Source organism: Poeciliopsis prolifica, unplaced genomic scaffold, assembly GCF_027474105.1.
Source record: "Poeciliopsis prolifica strain line A6 unplaced genomic scaffold, Auburn_PproV2 SCAFFOLD191, whole genome shotgun sequence".
Classification (NCBI taxonomy): Eukaryota; Metazoa; Chordata; class Actinopteri; order Cyprinodontiformes; family Poeciliidae; genus Poeciliopsis; species Poeciliopsis prolifica.
The window spans coordinates 52,032-73,075 of NW_026562566.1; the positions used below are offsets into that span (position 1 = coordinate 52,032).

Consider the following 21,044-nt stretch of genomic DNA (forward strand, 5'->3'; position numbering starts at 1 on the left):
GAATTTCTTCCATCTGGATTGGAGCCTGGAAAAGCATCTTAAATCTGCAGCCATGTTGTTTTTCATCTGCCAAAAACCTGCTGACCGAATCTGAACCTGGAGCCGGACCCGGAGCCGGACCTGGAGCCGGACCTGGAGCCGGACCCGGAGCCGGACCCGGAGCCGGACCTGGAGCCGGACCTGGAGCCGGATCTGGAGCCGGACCCAGACCCGGAGCCGGACCCGGAGCCGGACCCGGAGCCGGACCTGGAGCCGGACCTGGAGCCGGACCCGGACCCGGAGCCGGACCTGGACCCGGACCCGGAGCCGGACCCGGAGCCGGACCCGGAGCCGGACCTGGAGCCGGACCTGGAGCCGGACCCGGAGCCGGACCTGGAGCCGGACCTGGAGCCGGATCTGGAGCCGGACCCGGAGCCGGACCCGGAGCCGGACCCGGAGCCGGACCTGGAGCCGGACCCGGAGCCGGAGCCGGACCCGGAGCCGGACCTGGAGCCGGACCTGGACCCGGAGCCGGAGCCGGACCTGGAGCCGGAGCCGGACCTGGAGCCGGAGCCGGACCCGGAGCCGGACCCGGACCCGGACCCGGACCTGGACCCAGAGCTAGTGCGTTCACATTTACACTCCACATCTTAAACCGGACTCCTCTAAATGTCATATTTGGTTCTGTCAAAACAGATTTATTATCTGGTGTCAAAGATTCTGACCCGAATGAGACAAAAAAGAATTTGGTCCAAATTGGTTTTAAATAGCAGAGAGCCTAATGGCTCCGGTCGCTCTGGTCCGGTCCGGTCCGGTCCGGGTTTCATCTCAGATTCTGTCAGTAAACTTCAGTTTGCCAAGTTGTTGAGGAGAGCGTCGGGTTTCCAGAACCTTCCCTGCTGATCTCTGAGCTGATAAAATTTTGATTCTAATATTCTGTGAGAAATATTTAAAAATATGACAGAAGAAATATCAGTGAAGGTTTAAAACATCATAGAAAAAGAGGATGTTTGATTTCTTTAACGCAGTACAGCAGAATAATCAGAGCTGGCCTCACACAGCAGGGGGCGCTCTCCTCCTGATGCTAAACAATCATGTTTGGGCTCGAAACACAAAGTAATAAAACTTGAACTTTGCTGCATTAAAGTTAGACGATGAAAATGATTCATTTTACAGTCTGACAAAGAAAAGAAGAAGAAGCTGGACGATGAATTATTTTGGTTCCTGTTTGTGTTAGTTGGTGTTTTATTGCTGCTTTGCTGCCACCAAGTGGCCAGAGTTGTCACTGCAGCACATTGTGACAGAAAATGTTTTTTAGCTGCTTTAAAGCATGAAAACATTCTTCTAAAACTTCAAAAAGCTCTAACTTAAAAAATCAGGAATTGCTATCACGGATTGGACTTGAAAACCCGACTTAAAGAAATTCTTTGATTTTTCTGATGGGACACAGAACCAGAAGTCTGCGGTCCAACACGCTTCTGCTGTGAACAGAAGAAACTTCAGGAAACATCTAACAGTCGTCATTGTTCGGCCTTCATGTTCCACCAAACCAATATTCATCAGAAGCAAAGATCGGCAATCAGGAGCTGATTGTTTGACTCCTGCCTGTGTTTCCAGTCCAAATGTAGCTTCCCCGTGACGATCCGTCTGCTGACCTGTAGTTCAACTTTTAGCAGTGAATGTAGTGAAACCTGGGCTCTCTGTTAACGAGTCACCAGCCAAACATTAAGGTAGAAAACATTAACCCTAACCCTAACCCTGTTGTACCAAGTGTCAAAACTGAAGCAATAAATTCAACGTGAAGACAAAACGCTGCAGCGTCTCTGTGGTTGTTGGGCTGGGAAAACGTCTTCAGGCTGTGGAGTTTATCTGAATTAGTTCACTTGAGACGAGATGACATCAGACCAATAATCTATGAAGCTGCTGCTGCGCCTGCTGGAGGGCACCAAAAGGAACCAATCAGAGCCAATCAGAGCCAGGAGGCGGGGCTTACCGGATAGAAAATCTGTAGAAATCATAATATTAAATGTTTAACATCAGTTCTCCTCATCTGGGTCTTCAATAAGAGACACGTATCAGGATTTGTGAGTAAATATAGCAGAATATTGAACATTTATGATGCTGTGTGATCATTTGACCACAAACTGAGTTCCTTTCATGAGGATCCGGCAGATCTCTAATCCGTTCAGGGATTTACAAACTGCCAGCAGGACTGAAAAACTATGAAGTTTAAACTACTGTAGAACCGTGTGGTGTAGATCTAGATGATGTAGTGTAGATCTAGGCCGTGTAGATCTAGGTGGTGTAGATCTAGATGATGTAGTGTAGATCTAGGCCATGTAGATCTAGGCCGTGTAGATCTAGATGATGTAGTGTAGATCTAGGTGGTGTAGATCTAGATGATGTAGTGTAGATCTAGGCCGTGTAGATCTAGGCCGTGTAGATCTAGGCCGTGTAGAACCTGCTGGACGTTGGTTTGTCATCAGACCTGCTGCAGGAATCATAGTTGGATGATTTTCTCTTTTGTTTCTCTGGTTCTGGAAATGTTCTGCACCTGATCAAAGGACCACTGTGGAACCCGCTTTATGTGGCTCTGGAGGGTCAGATCAGAGGTCGGAGGTCAGCCTGATTTCTAGTTTACAGCTGAAACAACTGAAACTGATTCCAGATCTATAAGTATGGATCTATGTCTCCAGATTTACAGCTCTAGAGCTATAACTCTACATCGTTCCTCTTTAGTAACTTCAGTTTCTGTTCAGAAAGTTTCGTCTCATCCACCCATTCCTCTGGTGTCTATTCAGTGATGGATGGGGTCAAAGGTCACCTGGAGACATCTTAACAGAGATGTGCGTTATCTGTGTCATCATGGTAATGGATCTTATTTCCTGTTATAACCTGATCCAGTGGGAGCAGAGACATGGAATCAGAGGGTCCTCGGTTGGAGCCCTGAGGAACAACCGACCAGTTCTTCAGGCCGGACTGGAGCCAGTTGAGTTCTGGACTGGAGCCAGTTGAGTTCTGGACTGGAACCAGTTGAGTTCTGGACTGGAACCAGTTGAGTTCTGGACTGGAACCAGTTGAGTTCTGGACTGGAGAGGCTGCAGGATAACTTTTCCTACCTAACAGAAGTGACAACAATAAAGGAATGAATGGATGAAAGGATGAAGGGATGAAGGGATGAATGGATGATGCCGGTAGGTTTTTCCTATCTTGCATATGTTTTTATTTCATCGTATAGAATAATTGATGACGATATTCAACAAAGAGATGAAGAACGTAAATAAAGTAAATGACTTGCATAGCAATGTTTCTGCAGAGCCGCTGGTTTCAGCGGGATGTGGAACCATCAGTCAGGCTGTTTATCAGCTGCATGATCAACACATAAACTGACATATGAGATTGATGAAGGTCTGACATGTTGTGACATTTTACAAAACGTTTCATTGCTCTGCTGAATCACAGTCATTAAAAGCAACCTTAAGTTTCTGGATGTTAGCTTTGCTGCATAATGCTTCAATGACTGAATGAATATGGAACGTCTTAAAATGTATTGGATCATTTTTCACTTCTCACCATAAAAATGATAGAAATTTCCTTTTGTATAATCAGTGGGCCCACTGATTTGACATGTGATCAATAGTCAATTTGATATTTACTATTAATCAAAAGGAGGGAATTGTGGTGGGAAATAGTTAACATCTGCTGATCATGTGATATGAAATGCCGGTGAACTCACCAAAAGAACCATTTGGGTTCCATGTAGAAGGTTGGAGTCATTTTCTGCAGCTGCATCAGAACCAGGCCTTCTCGCCTTCAGATCCTTGGTACAAACTCACATGTTGTCTCTGCCTGTCAGCTTTTATCAGACCTGCTTCATTATTGATCGTCCTCTGAGCTCTGAGTTGTGAACGAGTCAATGAGAAACCTGACAGTGATTTCACCTGCACACGGCTGGGAGTCCAGTTTTTCCACAACAGATGTCACCGCCTTCACTCACGTCTGTTTTATCTGAATGTTGTCATTTGTTTTTGAAACTGTAAAGTATTCACTATTTAGACCACTATTATATCAATTTTTAGATTATTATGCAGAGAAACTCCTATTATTGCACCCAAGAAAAAGAATTAGAACAAACTTAGAATCTAGAAAAAGAAATCCTTCCAGAGGATTCAGTTTTTATTCCTTGTTAAATGTGGAGAACTCATTACTTTTCCAAATTTAGAGCATAAAGTCCAGAGCTCGTTTTATTGCCTTGTTGTTGAAAATGTGCTATAGAAATAAGATGACCTTTGACTTTTACAGATCTTCACAGATCAGACCATTTGTGAAGAAGGATGGACTTTCTCCACTGAGATTTCTTCCTTCCACTGGATTTTCACTGCAACAGGAGAAATGGAATCAGTGAACATGATCTATCAGCTGCTCTGCAGGAGAATTGAAATTGAAGTTCTTTTCGTTTGATTCCCAAATATTAATCACATTTTCTCGGAAAAACCTTTCTACGGCTTAGTGAAATATTACAATATTCCTGCTGCTTTTTCCTTTCTTATTTTGCAGGAGTTGTAGAGAAAAGTGAGATTGCTGTTAAATTCGAAGCCAGAGCTCCACAGGATTCATCTCAGACCTTGTTTTGGTAAATCCATGTTCTGCAGATGTTGTGGGTTACGGGGCATCCTTCAACACTAAAAATACAATTTCAGCTACCAGGTATCAGACACCCTGCAGCCTCTGCTGCTCTCCTCTAGTCAAGCATGTGGATCAAGTGGGAACGCATCTTCATGTTCCCACTTCCTGCCCAGTTCACAGATTCTAAACTTGTCTGACAATTTTTAACACCTGAGACGACGAACGTGACAATAAAAAAATTCTTTGGTGTTAAAGGCCTGGAGTAACAACGCCGACCGCTTTCTAACATCCAGTCGTCTTGAACAGTTGATGAATGAAGTCGGCTACGACTTCACCCCAACCCAACCCTAACCGAACCCTACATCCGCATCCTGGAGGCGGTGAAGGACAAAGTCGGGCCTCATAAAGACATCTACCCCACCTGATCCAGGAGCTCAAGCCCACATTAAGCGAACTCGGCATTTCCACACCTGAAGAACTTGGACTTGATAAAATATGATGTACAAGAATATCGAGCTCTTGCATTTAAATGTTGGCCTCATCAAAACACCTCTGAATTAAAATTTGTCTTTTGCTTGTAAAATATGGATAAATATTGTGTGTCGTACACATACTAGAATTATTTAGTTTTTATATACATTATTATCAGAGCTGCTGCCTGGCAGTTCAAACAAAAAATACAATAAAACATTAATGGCCAGTCTGTTCAGTAACGTGGGTAATATTTAGTCATTTAATCTGATCCAACATCGGCTCAAGCTGACAATTATGAATATATTTCACTCCTGTGAAACGTAAAAATACATATTTATGTAAATGTGATTAATGTAAATGTTCTCATCCCTTTGTTTGTGTTCATGTTTAATGTAGAGATAAAATGAAATAACTCGATCACATTTAGCCGACTCATTTCTGACCTTTGACCCTCTAGTGACCGATCGCACGTCTGAAACGCAAATTGAAGACGAGGAAGAAACCTGAACCCAGTTTCTCATCTGCAGAGTCGTTTCCATGATGATTCATCTGTTTAGGCAAAATTTAAACTCAGCAGCAAAACTGTTTATTAATAAACAGTTTATTGTTTATTAATAAACAGTTTATTGTTTATTAATAAACAGTTTATTGTTTATTAATAAACAGTTTATTGTTTATTAATAAACAGTTTATTGTTTATAAACAAGAAACTGTTTATTAATAAACAGTTTGTTTATTAATAAACAGTTTATTGTTTATTAATAAACTGTTCATTGTTTATTAATAAACAATAAACTGTTTATTAATAAACAGTTTATTGTTTATTAATAAACTGTTCATTGTTTATTAATAAACAGTTTATTGTTTATTAATAAACAGTTTATTTATTAATAAACTGTTCATTGTTTATTAATAAACAGTTTATTGTTTATTAATAAACAGTTTATTGTTTATTAATAAACAATAAACTGTTTATTAAAGCCATCCGGCCAATCAGAGAGCAGCATTGTTCAAAACGCTTCAGCTTCACAAACTGTTGGAAAAACTTAGATCAGAACTCAGAAGAATCAGAACCAAAGAGATTCTGTGGCATCTCAGACACCAGAACCAGAACCAGAAAGACTCTGAAGAAGAACACAAGTTTATTATATTCTACCATTAAAACAAAAATCTGATCAATAAATCAGAAAAACTGTCATGTTTCTCGACCCAAACTGATTCAGAACCAAGCCTGGTTCTGTTTGGAGACAGAAATGGGTCCAAACCGTCACAACAGAACCAAGGAACCGCTTTAGACTGAAGGATGTTTTCTCATTTTAAAGCAGAATGGCTGATGCTTTTATTTTGGAATTAATCTTTTCCTGCAGGAAACATAATCTGGAGTCACGTTTGTCCTCAGAGGTCAGAGGTCAGCAGCTTCACGTTGGTTATAAACAAAAAATGAAAAACAGAAAGCTCTCAGGTAGACGTAAACAGATAGAGGAATCAGCCAATGACAGCGCAGCATGGCCACCGACATCAGAGCAGGATGATGAGGTCGAAGCTGCAAACGTCCAAAGCGCCGATGAAGACGACAGGCGGGAACCGGATCGTCAGTCGGACTTCTTGTCGCTGCTCGCCTGCAGTCAGAGAGCAGGGCAAAGACACGTCACATGGGGGGCCAGATTCTCTTTGACTTAAGGCGGTCTGACCGGTTTAAGGCGGTCTGACCGGTTTAAGGCGGTCTGACCGGTTTAAGGCGGTCCGACCGGTTTAAGGCGGTCCGACCGGTTTAAGGCGGTCCGACCGGTTTAAGGCGGTCCGACCGGTTTAAGGCGGTCCGACCGGTTTAAGGCGGTCCGACCGGTTTAAGGCGGGCCGACCGGTTTAAGGCGGTCCGACCGGTTTAAGGCGGTCCGACCGGTTTAAGGCGGTCCGACCGGTTTAAGGCGGTCCGACCGGTTTAAGGCGGGCCGACCGGTTTAAGGCGGGCCGACCGGTTTAAGGCGGTCCGACCGGTTTAAGGCGGTCCGACCGGTTTAAGGTGGTCCGACCGGTTTAAGGTGGTCCGACCGGTCCTGGCCGGCCCTTGGTGACGCCCTGACTGGAGGAACTCGCCTGCAGCTTGCTGTGCTCCTGTAGCAGCCGGTCGTACTCCACTGTCAGGTTCTCAGCCTGTTTCTTCATCGCAGTCACGTCGCTGTCTGATTTCTGCAGAGCTGCATCAGAACATCAGATGTCAGATTAAACTTTAAAGTTTCTTAAGCTCTCATGCGACCTCCTGACCTTTCTTGGTGTCTTGCAGCTGCTCCTTTAGGGTTTTCAGCTCCTCCTTCAGAGCCTTGTTCTCCTCCTGGATTCCCGCTCCTTTCTTTCTGGCTTCTGGAAGCTCGATTCCAGCCTCACGCAGTTTCTGAGGAAACCGCAGGAACACAAACATCAGCGTCCTGACAGACCCGAATGTTACATGTTCACTCGCTCTGAGTTATCCAGGAAGTTCCTCTAAACTAGCATCAGCTGCTGATCTCAGCTTGTAATGGCCCGACTCCGCCCACTCAGACCTGCGCACTTTGATTGCCTCGTTACGATGTCGTCTGGTACCAAATAAACCGGACTGCACTAACTGGACTGAGTAGCTGAATACATTTTAGGACTTCCAGCTGTGACCTTTGCCCTCCAGCTGGAGAAGCTCAAACATTTCTGTGAGGAGATGGACCATTTTCAACACCGCCTTCAACATTCAGATATCAGCGTTGATGGAGACCCGGCAGCAGCAGCAATTCAGAACCAGACAGGCGTCGCGTTAGCAGCAACACGACGCCCGTCGGCGCCGATCCGGCTCGGACGACCCGTAGAACCAGAGAGGAGGAAGAGGCGGCCGTCACCTCCTGCAGCGCTTCGTTCTCCTCCATGAAGTTCTGCGCTGCGGCGCTGGCGCCCTCCGCCTGCTTCCTGAACGCCTCGTTGGACGCCATGAGGGTGGCCTGCTGTGACAGCAGCGTGGCGAGGCGCCGCAGCAGCCTGCAGCACAAACACACCATCAGTCAGTCACAGCATGAACTCTCCTGGGATCAGGGGGTTGAAACACATCCAGTCATCGCTGACATTTCCAGGCTCTGAGTGTCTCTCTCACACACACACACACACACACACACACACACACACACACACACACACACACACACACACACACACACACACACACACACACACAGTGTGCTGCAGGCGATGATGTCAGAGTGAGTAACAGGTGAGGACGCCAATGTTTCTAATAACTTGACTCATCTGGAGGATTGGCTCCGACTGGAGGAGGCGGCGCATTGGCAGTATGCATATTTTTGGTCTGTGCAGTGCAACAGCTGCATGGAGTCAGCAGGAAGCGGCCATGTTGTCATGTGACCCAGGAACACATGCAGCTTGTAAATATCCGACTGCTGATGCATTCAGGAGCTTTCAGGCAGCTGCAGCTATTTGTGGCAGGTTTCCACTGCGCAACGCAAGATGCTGCAGCGCCAGCCCCGCCCCCACCGCCGACCCCGCCCCCACCGCAACCATTTCCAGAAGCTCAGCTGGATCTCCAAACAGAGCGCTGGTTCTGACCCGACTCCCCACATGGTTCTGGTCTGATTGTGAAGGACCCGCTGCTCCAGTTCTCCCAGTCTGGTGAAGATTCATGATGTTCATCTGAAGATCTTTCAGCATCAAAACTTCCAATGAAACACTGAAACTGAAAGTTGGCTGCAGTGACTCCCTCCAGTCTGGGACCAGCACTGAGGACACTGGGAGCACTGGGACTACTTTCAGCGGCGGATGGATCGCTATGAGGCTGCAAGATTGCAACCTCATCTTGGAAGATCTTTCCCTTCCTCCAAGCCGGGAACCCGATCGGGTCGCTCCGACCTGAAGCGGAGCGGCAGAAAAAGGGCTTCCTCTGCTCCAAATATGGCCGCCGATGATGTCACAGCCCTGAAATACTCCTAGCAGCTGCGCCTGTTCCAGCCACGCGTCTCCTCCTGACTCTTGGTGCAGCAGAACTTCCACCCAGACTCCGGTTGCAGCAGCTGTAGGATCACATGCTGCAGCTGCTGCAACAGCAGGCGGGCCGCTGCCGCCCCCTGCTTGCAGGACACACAAACTACAAGCACCAGGGGGCCCAGGCTGATGGTCTCTGTGTGTGTGTGTGTGTGTGTGTGTGTGTGTGTGTGTGTGTGTGTGTGTGTGTGTGTGTGTGTGTGTGTCTCACAGGCAGAGCAGCAGGGCGAAGCCGGCGATGTACTCGTTCCTCTGGGCTCTGAACAGTTTCATGTGGATGTGTTCGATGGCCGTCGGGTTGTTGGTCACGTCCACCTTGTCCGTCAGGCTGTACTTCCTCGCCTCGCGGAACGCGTCTGGACACACACACACCACGTTACCATGGCAACAGACCAGAGGCCAGCCGGGTTCGAGCCGACGTACCGATGAGGAGGAAGACGAGGATGGCGATGGCCACCATGAACCAGGTGTTCCCATAGAGCGCCACGGTTTGCACAAGCCGCGACTTGAAGATCCGACTCCACCTGAATGCACCAGGAGGAGAACTGGGTCAGAACCAGGATGAGTCCAGTTCCCGGTTCAGAAAGCAAGGTCAACTAACTCTGAGTAAAGATACCCAGCTCTGAGATTGTGAGGGTTTCAGTTTCAGACCAGGAGAAACGAACTCAGAACAACTGAACTGAGTCCAGAGCACAGGAAGCACAAAACAAACCCAAAAGAGTCTGGACTCGTCGTCCTCCAGAACCAGACTTATTTTATTAGATCCATTTTCTCTGTGCAGGCTTCTAGAGCAGGGTTCTGCCCAAAGTGGGTCCTGCAGGGCAGAACCCTGCTCCAGCAGCAGCTGCTGCAGTTGCTGCTGCAGCTGCAGCAGGAGAAGCAGCAGCTGCAGCTGCAGCAGGAGAAGCAGCAGCTGCAGCTGCAGCAGGAGAAGCAGCAGCTGCAGCAGGAGAAGCAGCAGCTGCAGCAGGAGAAGCAGCAGCTGCAGCAGGAGAAGCAGCAGCTGCAGCAGGAGAAGCAGCAGCTGCAGCAGCTCCAGCAGGTCTCGGTGACTGACCTCTTGGGGGAGACGAAGGGAATGCAGAGCAGCAGGACGAGGAAGACCTCGGCGTAGAGGAAGGTGGCCACGGCCGTCCACTGGAGACTCATTTGGACTCCTGGACCGGAGAGGGACAGACCCATCAGAACCACAACAGAACCGCATCGATCCGGTTGGTTCAGAACCATTCCTGACTCAATCCTCTCTGAGCTTCCATGTGGAGTCAGACCAGAACCCGATCAGAACCAATGGTTAGTCTGGTCCAGGTCAGTCAGTCCAAATCCTCTAGGTCAAAGGCCACAGCCAGGTAGAGTGGCCTAGTCAAAGTCTGACCTGCAAAATCTGATTCTGAATTCAATCAACTCAGCAGGACAAAGGAAAGGGGGCGGGGGTCAAAGGTCATCCTCTGTGACACTAGATATCCTCTGAGTCCGTTCAGGGTGCAAATACTTTTAGAGAACAAATCAAGGAGGCGCCTGCTGTGAATATTTTTTGTGGTTGCGGAGAACAGAACCCATAATCTGGTTCGGTTCTCCGGGTCCAGTGGATCCTTTCCCGGGAGGTGTGGCAGCCTGAGGCTCCAGAACCGCTCCAGAACCCGGACTGGTTCCCTGAAAAAGCTTGAAACTGGATCTGGCTTCGTCTATTTCCTGAAAACTAAAATTAAACTGTCGAGTGATTTTTATCAACTGACTCCGTCTATTTACTGGATCCGGAAACCTTGACAATACTGGCACGGCCCGTGGAACTCTGGGTAATATCGCCTGCAGCCCCCGACTCACCTTACAGCACAGACTCGGGACCAGAACCGGAATCAGAAGGGAGACGAACGGACCGCTGCTCAGTTAGCCGTTAGCTTAGCCTGCTATGCCGAGTACTTCCTGGAACTTTTATGCCAGCTCACCCCGGGCGCTCATTGGACAAACCGAGAAACTGGGCGGGTCATAATATAAAAAAAAATCGTTTAATTTGCTTGTTTTAAATTAACATATTTAATTTAAAATATAAATGCACGTAGATTCAATTATTCTCTTTTCTAATTGAAGCTGTGGTTTGGTTCTGACCCAGTTTAGCGAACTGGGTCAGTACCGCTGGTTGTCAAACGGCCCATCAAGATCACGTGTTACCAGCAGCTTCCTGTTTGCTGCTTCCTTCAACCACCAGCAGAGGGAGACACTGACTACAGGAAGCACCGCCGCTCAACCAGAGATGAGCTTAACAACAGCGATGTCTCACTCGGACACTTTAATCACAAATCAAAACCCCTCATCATGCTGGTCGGACTGGTTCTAGAAAGTCCAGCAGCACCAGTAAAACCATCCAAGGCTTTTCAAACTGTTTCAAGTTGATTTGTGCTTCCATGTTCTCCTCAGCTGACGGTGACTTAGCAGGTGAGGTCACCTGTCATCATTCAATAAAATCTGAATCTTCTGATTTTGCTGTTCTCTGACAAACAAGAGGACTGACCCGATAAATGTATTCAGCCAATAAACATCTCACCGCTTCATCGGGTGTCACAAAATCATCACATTCTAAATCATTTCTGACCACTTTAACGAGTTTCCCACCTTTCCAAAATCAGAATAAGGGGGCGTCGCCCTACTCTCAATGGGTGATAGACATGATTTTATGGCAGTGCTTTTTGTTTTTAAAAAGTGAACCATAGCGCAATCGTTCATGCATAGAGGTCGGTCAGAGTTTATTTCAGCAGGTGTAAAAAGTATTTGGTAAACTACTCAAGTACTGAGTCACTGATCATAACACCTGATTTAATATTCAAAATGTGTCCTCATACAGATAAAAGTATAAAAGTTATGTGAACATTCTGGTATTGTACAGAGTATTATCAAAATACTTCTACCAATAAGGAGTTAGATTTTGAGGCTGTCTCTAGACCACAGGGGCCAGAATAGGCCATATTTCTCCAAGGCAACATTGGAAAAAGAATGAAACAAACAAACCAAAAACAAACAAAAAATAGAGCAATATTTCATCATTTGACATAATAAATGAGTCAAAGAGCCGCTTGTGTCTCCAGAGTTCCAGGATCCCTGACAGATGGAAAGTGTGATGCTGTACAGCAGATTTAACTGCTAAAGTAAAAAGGTTCAAAAAATCCACCACTGAGTTTTAACACAAGACATTTATTTAATATAACTTTGTTGGTTCCCCTGTTGGCCCACATCTAGATCCGCCCCTGGTTTCATGTCTGTGTCTGACATTAGTAACACATTAAATGGACACTGAATTCATAAAATATATCAACCTTTCAAAATAAAACATACAGCAAACCCTAACAAACATTTTAAAGTAGGAAATATTTATGTATTTACTGTTAGTCTAATGTATTATTTGTTGTTTAAATAATCCTTTCTATTATTTTTGGCTGATATTATTATACTTTAAATAGGCAAACAATCAAACCAACATAGTCCATTAAAAGCACAATAAGAACTTAATCATAGCAAAATATTCTGCACCATTTCAGCCTCTGGAAATGATTGAGGATGAAGAGACGCTGCTGTGGTTCTTTAGGTTCTAATGGGTCAGCGGTTCCCCTGCTGCAGCAGCAAATTACACCACAAAGGACACATTGCCTTTATTCATTTCTCAATAACATTATTCAGCCTGAGACGAGTTCATCTTCCCTCTCACTCTGTGTCTTCAGCAGGTTTTGGTCCTCAGTGGAGATTCGGGTTGATTGCAGCGCATCTCTTTAAAACCATAGACATGAACATGTCGACGCCTCATGGAGCTAAAACTGTCTCATAATTCACAAATGCACAGAACAAGATCCACACTTGTATCTTTGGTGCAAAAACAATATATTTTAATCTACAAGCTGTTTCTGGCCTGTGAGTGTGCTGCATTTGTGTGTGAATTTTGAGATATTCAACATATCACTAATGTTATTCTGACTAGTCAGAATATTAATTTGAGATATCTTAAACAGAAAAGCTGTGTAACTCAAGATATCTGTAATTTATTCATGGATATCTTAAAAGGAATTTTGACTAGTCAAAATTACAATTCAAGATATCTTTAATTTAGTTTTATTTAAGTCATTATTTGCTTTTAAGATAGTTATAATTTAGTTTTCACGAGTCAAAACTACATTTCTAAAATAAATTTAAGATATCTTGAATTATGTTGTCATTTGAGATATCTTTAGTTAGAATTATGACTAATCAAAACTAAAATCGAGATATCTGGAATTTACTTTATGACTGGTCATAATTTATTTGCAAATATCTTGAATTTGCAAATAAATTCAAATGGTAAATCTGACGTCCTTTCAAATAGTCACAATGTAATTAAAGATTTCTCAAATTGGTATTTTGTCTCATCAAAATATAATTAGATATCTTAAATCGCTAAAACGTCTAGTCATACAACAATTTCAGATATCTGGAATGTAAAGGGTGCAAAACCGAATTTATGAAACAAGGAAGCAATCTGATTGGTTGCTTACCATCCAATCAGATTGACCATTTATTAAAAAAGACATTTGTGGATTGAGAATCTCAAAATTCACACATAAATGCATCGCAACTCACAGGCCAGAAACAGCTTGTAAATCAAGATATATTTGCGTTTGCATCAAAAATACAAGTGTGGGACTTCCGGTGACGATGCTGCGAGGAGAAGACACATGCTGAAGAGCTCAGGCTGATACCAACCAATTTAACGCTTCTGTTTTCCGTCAGAAGGCTCGACACGTGTGAGTACGGAAGAAATTAAGCGGCACAGATGAATAAAGGAAAAAACTCAAGGCTAAAGAGCACTCCAGGGCCGAAAATTGACCAAATGATGAGGTCGAACTCACGAGCTAACGAAGCTAACACTGAACCCAACATGGAGACGCCCGCTAGTGCAGAGACAGATTCTTCGATTATAAATGAGATTGGCATCATGAACCGAGATCTCCAAGATAAAATACAGCAGGTCGGGGCAGACGTGATTGTCATTAAAGACTGTCTGGACTCACTGAAATCAGATGTGGCCGGTCTCAACAGCAGAATCGGGGAAGCCGAAAACAGAGTGTCACAGCTAGAAGACGAGAATACGGTGCTAACTGCGAACACGGCTGAGCTGACGTCCAAAATTACACAGCTAGAAGGTCGAATTCAATACCAAGAAAATTACAACAGAAGAAACAATCTGAGAATAAAGGGGGTTCCAGAGCAGTCGGAGAAAGGGAATAACGTGCTGGAGTGTGTTATGGATATACGACGCTCATTACTCCCACAAGACCAGGACACCAGTCAAATCACTGTTGAAAGGGCTCACAGAACAACGGCTACGCTAAAAGAAGATGGTCGTAAACAACTTAGCCGGTCCCCGCCACATCCTGGTGAGATTCCTTAGCTTCGCAGACAGGGAGAAGATACGAATCAGAGCTCGAGAGATCGGAACCTTTCAATGGAGGGGAAATAAGATTGAGTTTTTTCCAGACTTCACAAGGGAAGTACAAGAAAAAGAAACAAATTCTTTGAGGTCAGACGTATGTGCAGAGCCAAAGGACTGAAATACACCACGCAATACCCCGCGGTGTTTTGGATCTCCCTCGGTAAAGAACGCCTTGTTTTGAAGACGCAGCGGCAGCAAAGAAGATGATAGACGGATACCAACCCCAGCAGGAAGCGAATAAACGAACAGACCCCGATGATCAGTGGTAACATCACATCTTACATATATATGCTAAAAATTATCAGATTATTGTTATCTCAATGAGACTTTACTGAAGTTGAAAATGGTTTGTTATCTAAGCAATTTAAATAGCATATATGGTGATTTAGAAAGCTACTCATGAACGTGGGGTGGCTGAAGCAGATTGCTGTGCCGTCATGCTCCACAAAGTTTATTAATGTGAACAGTTTAATTAGCCCAGTTCTTTTTGTGGTTTTTCCCTTTCCACATTTATCTGAGCCATTTGACCTAACAAAGTTCTGGCGGAAGTTTTTGATTTTCATTACTACTGTATATTATTGGTTGGGGCAGCTTGCTCTGAAGACCTCCATGCTCGTCATAAGGAATAAGGCGTGTTTAGTTTATAAAGGACACGTTTTTTTTGAGTGTCTAATTTTAATTTCTCGTTATGGGGCCCTCCATCTCAGCCACTCTTCTTTTGTTTTTTCTTTTGCCATAGATATAAACACAATGGTTACACCACATGATATATTGATGGCCTTGTTACTAATATTGATAAAAGGACATAAAATATGGGGCCTGTAGTTAAGATATTCTCCTGGAATGTTAATGGCCTGGGTTCATACACTAAACGATGTAAAGTATTCAAGTATCTAAAACAGAAAAAAGTAGATGTGGTGATGCTACAAGAAACACATATGTTAGAGAAAGACGTTAATAGAATTAAAGACAGATGGGTGGGACAAGCTTACCACAACACTTACAAACAGAAAAAACGGGAGTATCCATCTTATTTCTAAAAATCTGTCAATTCAAGTAGAGAAAGAATATAAAGACAAAGAAGGTCGAGTAATTGTTTTGCTAGTCAACATCGGAGGACAGAAAACCATTATTGCTAACATTTACGCTCCCAATATGGAGGACCCAGACTTTTTCTTACACTTAAGAACACTTTTATGGATTTTGGGGACTTCCAATTGTTCTAGCAGGAGATTTTAACCAAGTCTTAGATACTGTTTTGGATAGATCTGGGAAATCAATTCCTAAAAGTAGTAAAACCCAGGATGCGATCAAAGATCTATGCAGATATGCTGGTTTATCAGATGTTTGGAGACTCTTAAACCCCTCAACTCGAGGACTATACATTCTTCTCAAATAGGCACTCGGTTTATAGTAGGATAGACTATTTTTTGATCTCACACATTCTCATTGAAAGCGTTGGAAATAGCAACATTGGTTCAATAGCACTAACCGACCATGCCCCCATAGACTAGTCCTACAATTGGGATCTCATTATGAAAGAGCTAAGGGATGGAGGATGAATACCAGCTTACTAAACGACGATGATGTATGCAAAAAAAAAGAACTAATTACTGAATACTTTAAAATTAACAATAACACCGCAGACCAAAACACAATCTGGGATGGCTTCAAAGCGTATATTCGGGGAATATTGATACAACACTCAGCCCGGATCAAAAAACGAGATTCCCAAAATATAAACCTATACGAAAGTGAGATAAAGGTACTGGAAAGGGACTATTCGGAAAACCTTAACCCATCAACTTTTGACAAACTTGTTAGAGCTAAATACGAGCTAAATACAATATTTTCAAAAAAAGTAGAATATTCTCTTTATAGGCTTACACGAAATGGTATGAATCAGGTGATAAGCGGATAAATTGTTAGCCACCCAATTACGGGCCAAACAAGCAACGCGTCAAATTAGTGCAATAAAGAACAAGGCTGGGAACATGATGACTAGTCAGAAAGAAATTAATAATGCCTTCAAGATTTCTATAAACATCTGTATGCTCAAGAAGGGAAATTTGATGCAAGTTCAGCACAAGAGTTTTTTGGAAGTCTGAATCTTCAGAAACTGTCCGAAGAGAGTGCTGCACAATTAGAAAGACCAATAACCGCGGAAGAGCTCGTTAAAACGATTAAAGTCTCATTCAATGGAAAAACTCCAGGCCTGGATGGTATTCCTAATGAGTTTTATATAAACATTTGTGTCTGAACTGAGTCCAGAATTATTGAAAACTTTTAACTCAGCTATCGACTCACGTCGATTTCCCACATCAATGACAGAATCATTAATCACTGTTATCCCGAAAAAAGGAAAAGATCCTCTAGAATGTTCAAGCTCAGGCCGATAAGCCTACTATGCTGTGATGCAAAACTATTCACAAAAATATTATCACTGCGAATTAACAAAGTCATAACATCAATACACACCCAGACCAAACGGGCTTCGTCAAGGGCAGAACCTCATCGGATGGTCTAAGACGATTATTACATCTGATCTGGAAAGCCCAACAATCAAATGTTCCGGTAGCAGCCCTGTCATTGGATGCGGAAAAGGCATTCGACAGGGTTAGTTGGAACTACCTGTATTATGTGCTTGCAAAATTTGGGTTTGGAGAATCTTTTCTAGAAATAATAAGAATGATATACTCAGATCCAAAAGCGATGGTAACAACCAATGGATCGAGATCATCCCAATTTCTGATCGAACACGGGACCAAACAGGGTGACCCATTGTCACCTCTGCTCTTTATTATAGCTCTAGAGCCCTTGGCTCAAGCCATCAGACAAAATGAAACAATAAAAGGTATAACAATGGGCGGACTAGACAACAAAACGCTAATGTTTGCAGATGATGTGCTGCTACTACTGTCAAACCCGGAGGAATCGCTACCTCCTTTACTAGATTTGATCAACAAATTTTCTGAGTTATCCGGATACAAGATTAACTGGTCTAAATGCGAAGTAATGCCCCTGTCAAAATTTTGTCATAAAAGTCACATACAAAAATGGAAATTTCAGTGGGTACCAAAAAACTTAAATACTTGGGCATAATGATGAATCCGGGCCTGGAAGACATTATTCTAGATAATTTTGAACCTATGATAAATAAGATAAGCTTGCTTCTAAAGGGGTGGGACAACTACAAATATCACTGTGGGGTAGAGTCCAGGCAATTAAAATGATTATTACACCAAAATTGAATTACCTTTTTAATTCATTACCCTTAAAATACCACATTCCATATTTAAGACTCTGGACAAAATCATGAACGACTTTATCTGGGAAGGGAAAAAGCCTAAAATGTCGACCCTAAAACTCCAGACTAAGATAAAATACGGAGGATTACGATTACCCGATTACGATTAGCTTTTATAAGCTCACAAATAACATCACTTATGTTAAAAACTCACAATAGTCCAATTTGGGTAAAATTGGAAGAGGAAATAATACTCCATTCAAAGCTCTTGATTATCTATCTCAACATCCAAATGACGGCGTTAGATCCAATCCAATTATGAATCACACTAAAAATGTATGGCATCATCTACACAAAAAAGCAAATATTTGTCCCTTCATTCAAGGAACAGCTTCAGTGTGGAAAAACCCAAAATAAAAATAGAGGGCAAAATGATCTTTTGGAGGAGATGGCACACAAAGGGATTGACAATAAACTGCTTCTTCCAAACGGCGACTTACTGTCATTTTCAACAATTTCGAGAATTATTCGATCTACACCACCAAGATTTTTGGAAGTTCTTACAAATAAGGGACTGCCACCAAATTAAAGAAATGAGGAAATCATACCCACGGAATCACTAATATACAATACTCTTAATAAATTGAAAGATTCCCCAAAACGAATAAGTCATATTTACAACTACCTGCTTGAGAACGTCTGCGATTCCAATACACGACTTAAAAAGGTATGGGAATCAGAATTAAACAAAAAGTTCACAGAGGAGCAGTGGGGTATAATAGTCAAACAGATCATGAAGCCCATGAGAGATGCGCGCTCCAAACTGATACAATTCAAAATTCTGAATCGCTTATATTGGACACCTGTTAAATTATGTAGAGCTAAGATAAGTAACTCAGATATTTGCTGGCGATGTAAACAAAGTCGGGGAACTTTACTACACATGTTCCTCATGTGCCCGAACCTAACTACTTACTGGCAGGAGGTTATGGATAAAATTAACAGCACCCTAAAGTCAAAGTTAATACTGACACCGACGTTGGGACTTCTTAATTTCCTAGACTACAAAGCCCAAATTGAAAGGAGAAAATTGCAATGGCTAAAAATAGCCCTCACCACGGCAAGGCGAATTATATTAAGACATTGGAAAGGTCAAAATACCCCTACCTGTACAGAATGGTATGCGGCACTCGTAGAGACTGCCTCTTACGAAAGACTCATCCACAAAATAAATGACCAATTTGAAGTATATCAGAATATGTGGGAACCGTTCTTAAAACCAGAGAGGAAAGGCCCAAATATTACTGGTTCAAAATAAAGACACTGTGTGTGTGAGAACCCTTTATTTATATTTAAGTTTATTTTTATTTATTTAATGTCTGGTGCGTTTTTTTTTTTTCTGTTGGCTGAGAGGGGGGGGGAAGATTGGGAGGGGATCAGGGGAGAAAATGTTTAAAACCAAGTCCTATTATGTATAATAACCAATGCTATATACTTAAAGTACTGTTATTGTTAATGTTGTCTTTATTGTAAATTTTACTGTTGAAGGATCAATAAACATTGAAAAAAAGAAAAAAAAATTAAAGCTGCAAGCAGCCTCGAACGGCCCTCGCAGCCAAGCGCCGCTCCGGCCTATTGCCACCGCGGGGTACTAGCAACCGTCGCCTCACGTCAGCCACCACAGAAGCTCTCACGCAGTTTTCAGCTCCTCCGCCCGCACCGCGGAAGCTGTTGCTCAGTTTCCATCAACGCTGGCCACGTGCTAACACAGAAGTTGTTGCGCAGTTTCCGCGCCGTCCACCAGGCGGTACGCACTGATGCGTTCGGAGGCGCTCCTTGACGATGCAAAAAATGTGGTGCAGATTCATTGGTTTAGCGAGGAAATATAGCTGGCGGATTAATGTAGGACGCGCACTGGAGTCAAAATATATTTCAATGCTGTTGTTCTCTTTAGAGGTCAACAAAGGTCATACGTATCCAATTTGGCGTCAGTCGGATGATCCACGTGTCATTTACAGCCGATCATATGCACATGGCGAAGTACTACAGTTCGTCATTTTTCATCATTTTCAGCTGCGTTTCTAAAGCACTCTATTTCATTGTTGGAGTAATACGTACTCAGAGTGGCGAATTACTGAAATGGTTTGTAAGAAGTAAGAAAACGCTACATTTACTGCATGATTTAATTCAACAAAAATTATCTGAGACATTTCTATCCTTTTAGAAATTTCATGGCAACGCTCTCACAAGTTTTCACGCCCATCCGCCCGTGGATCTGTTTGTCATTGGTGGAGGAACACTGACACCTACTGGCGAAATACTGATATTGTTCTTCATCCTGTTTATCTGCTGTTTTCATTTGTGGAGCAATACTGACCCCAAGTGGCGAATTACTGAAATGGTTTATAAACGCCAAAATGGATCAAAATCTGAACTCAATCTAAAATGGCCGACTTCCTCTGGGGTTTAGACCATGGCTCCAAGAGACTTTTTTGTAAGTCCTGACATGGTACACACGTGTACAAGTTTCGTAATTGTAGGTTAAAGCATGGCTTGGGGCTGATCATTTAAAATTTTCTAGGGGGCGCTATAGAGAAATTAGGCCACACCCTACAAATATTGTGATGGATTGCTGTCGGGGAGTGGATGAAGATCCATCCTTGTGAGTTTGGAGCAGCTGCGCCAAAAATGTGGAATGAGAGCCAAACGTATGGCAATGGCGTTACAGGTCACTTCGCCACGCCGCCACGCCCACCTGCTCCATCGTAGCTGGTCGGGGTTGGAATCCTCAATACACCAACATGTCTTCTGTGTCTGGGCACAGTTTCATGTTGATGAGGTCAAAGGGGTCAGATAGTGAAAGTTCAGAGTAAAACATTATACTTCCTGTTCTCAGGGGGCGTGGCCAAAGTGATGTCATCATTCGACCATAGGGTATTGTAGGACACCCGATGATGATCAATCATAGAAACTTTGGTGCCTCTGTGAGTTTCTGTGTAGGAGATATAGCAGTTTATTTTTTTACGGCCAGTAGGTGAACTTTGACCCCTGCTAACCCCCCTTCAGCATACTCAAAAACTCACCGTTTTGATAACTTTAGATGGGACATGCCTTATGAACAGACTGACCGAGTTTGAAGCCGATCAATCGAAATCCCTAGGAGGAGTTCGATGAAATAGGAAGGCTGTAAACGGCAAAATGGGGTCAAAATCTGAACTTCAATCCACAATGGCCGACTCTGTGGGGTTTAGACCATGG

The 21,044-nt window shown here is 43.6% G+C and overlaps 1 protein-coding gene and 1 pseudogene across 1 annotated transcript; one reads left to right on the forward strand and one right to left on the reverse strand.

The window, feature by feature from the left end:
* Positions 1-6,204: 6,204 nt before the first annotated feature.
* LOC129356755 (B-cell receptor-associated protein 31-like) lies at positions 6,205-11,019 on the reverse strand. The gene is made up of 8 exons (XM_055026310.1): positions 10,912-11,019; positions 10,148-10,247; positions 9,514-9,614; positions 9,302-9,446; positions 7,944-8,079; positions 7,345-7,471; positions 7,177-7,277; positions 6,205-6,698 (listed from the first exon to the last, which is right to left on the reverse strand). Exons 2-8 carry the CDS (start codon positions 10,237-10,239, stop codon positions 6,672-6,674), a joined length of 729 nt encoding a protein of 242 aa, XP_054882285.1. The 5' UTR covers positions 10,240-10,247; positions 10,912-11,019; the 3' UTR covers positions 6,205-6,671.
* A 2,965-nt stretch (positions 11,020-13,984) lies between these two features.
* The window catches only part of LOC129356754 (uncharacterized), a 77,256-nt pseudogene continuing 70,196 nt past the window's right edge, over positions 13,985-21,044 (forward strand).

What these genes read in the sequence shown, in the direction of transcription:
- LOC129356755 (XM_055026310.1), bottom strand. Translation starts at nt 10,239, where the DNA reads ATGAGTCTCCAGTGGACGGCCGTGGCCACCTTCCTCTACGCCGAGGTC. An exon ending in CCCTTCGTCTCCCCCAAGAG is followed by an intron (nt 9,615 to 10,147) that starts GTCAGTCACCGA and finishes TGGTGCATTCAG; the next exon opens with GTGGAGTCGGATCTTCAAGT. An exon ending in GCTGCAAGACACCAAGAAAG is followed by an intron (nt 7,278 to 7,344) that starts GTCAGGAGGTCG and finishes GTTCTGATGCAG; the next exon opens with CTCTGCAGAAATCAGACAGC.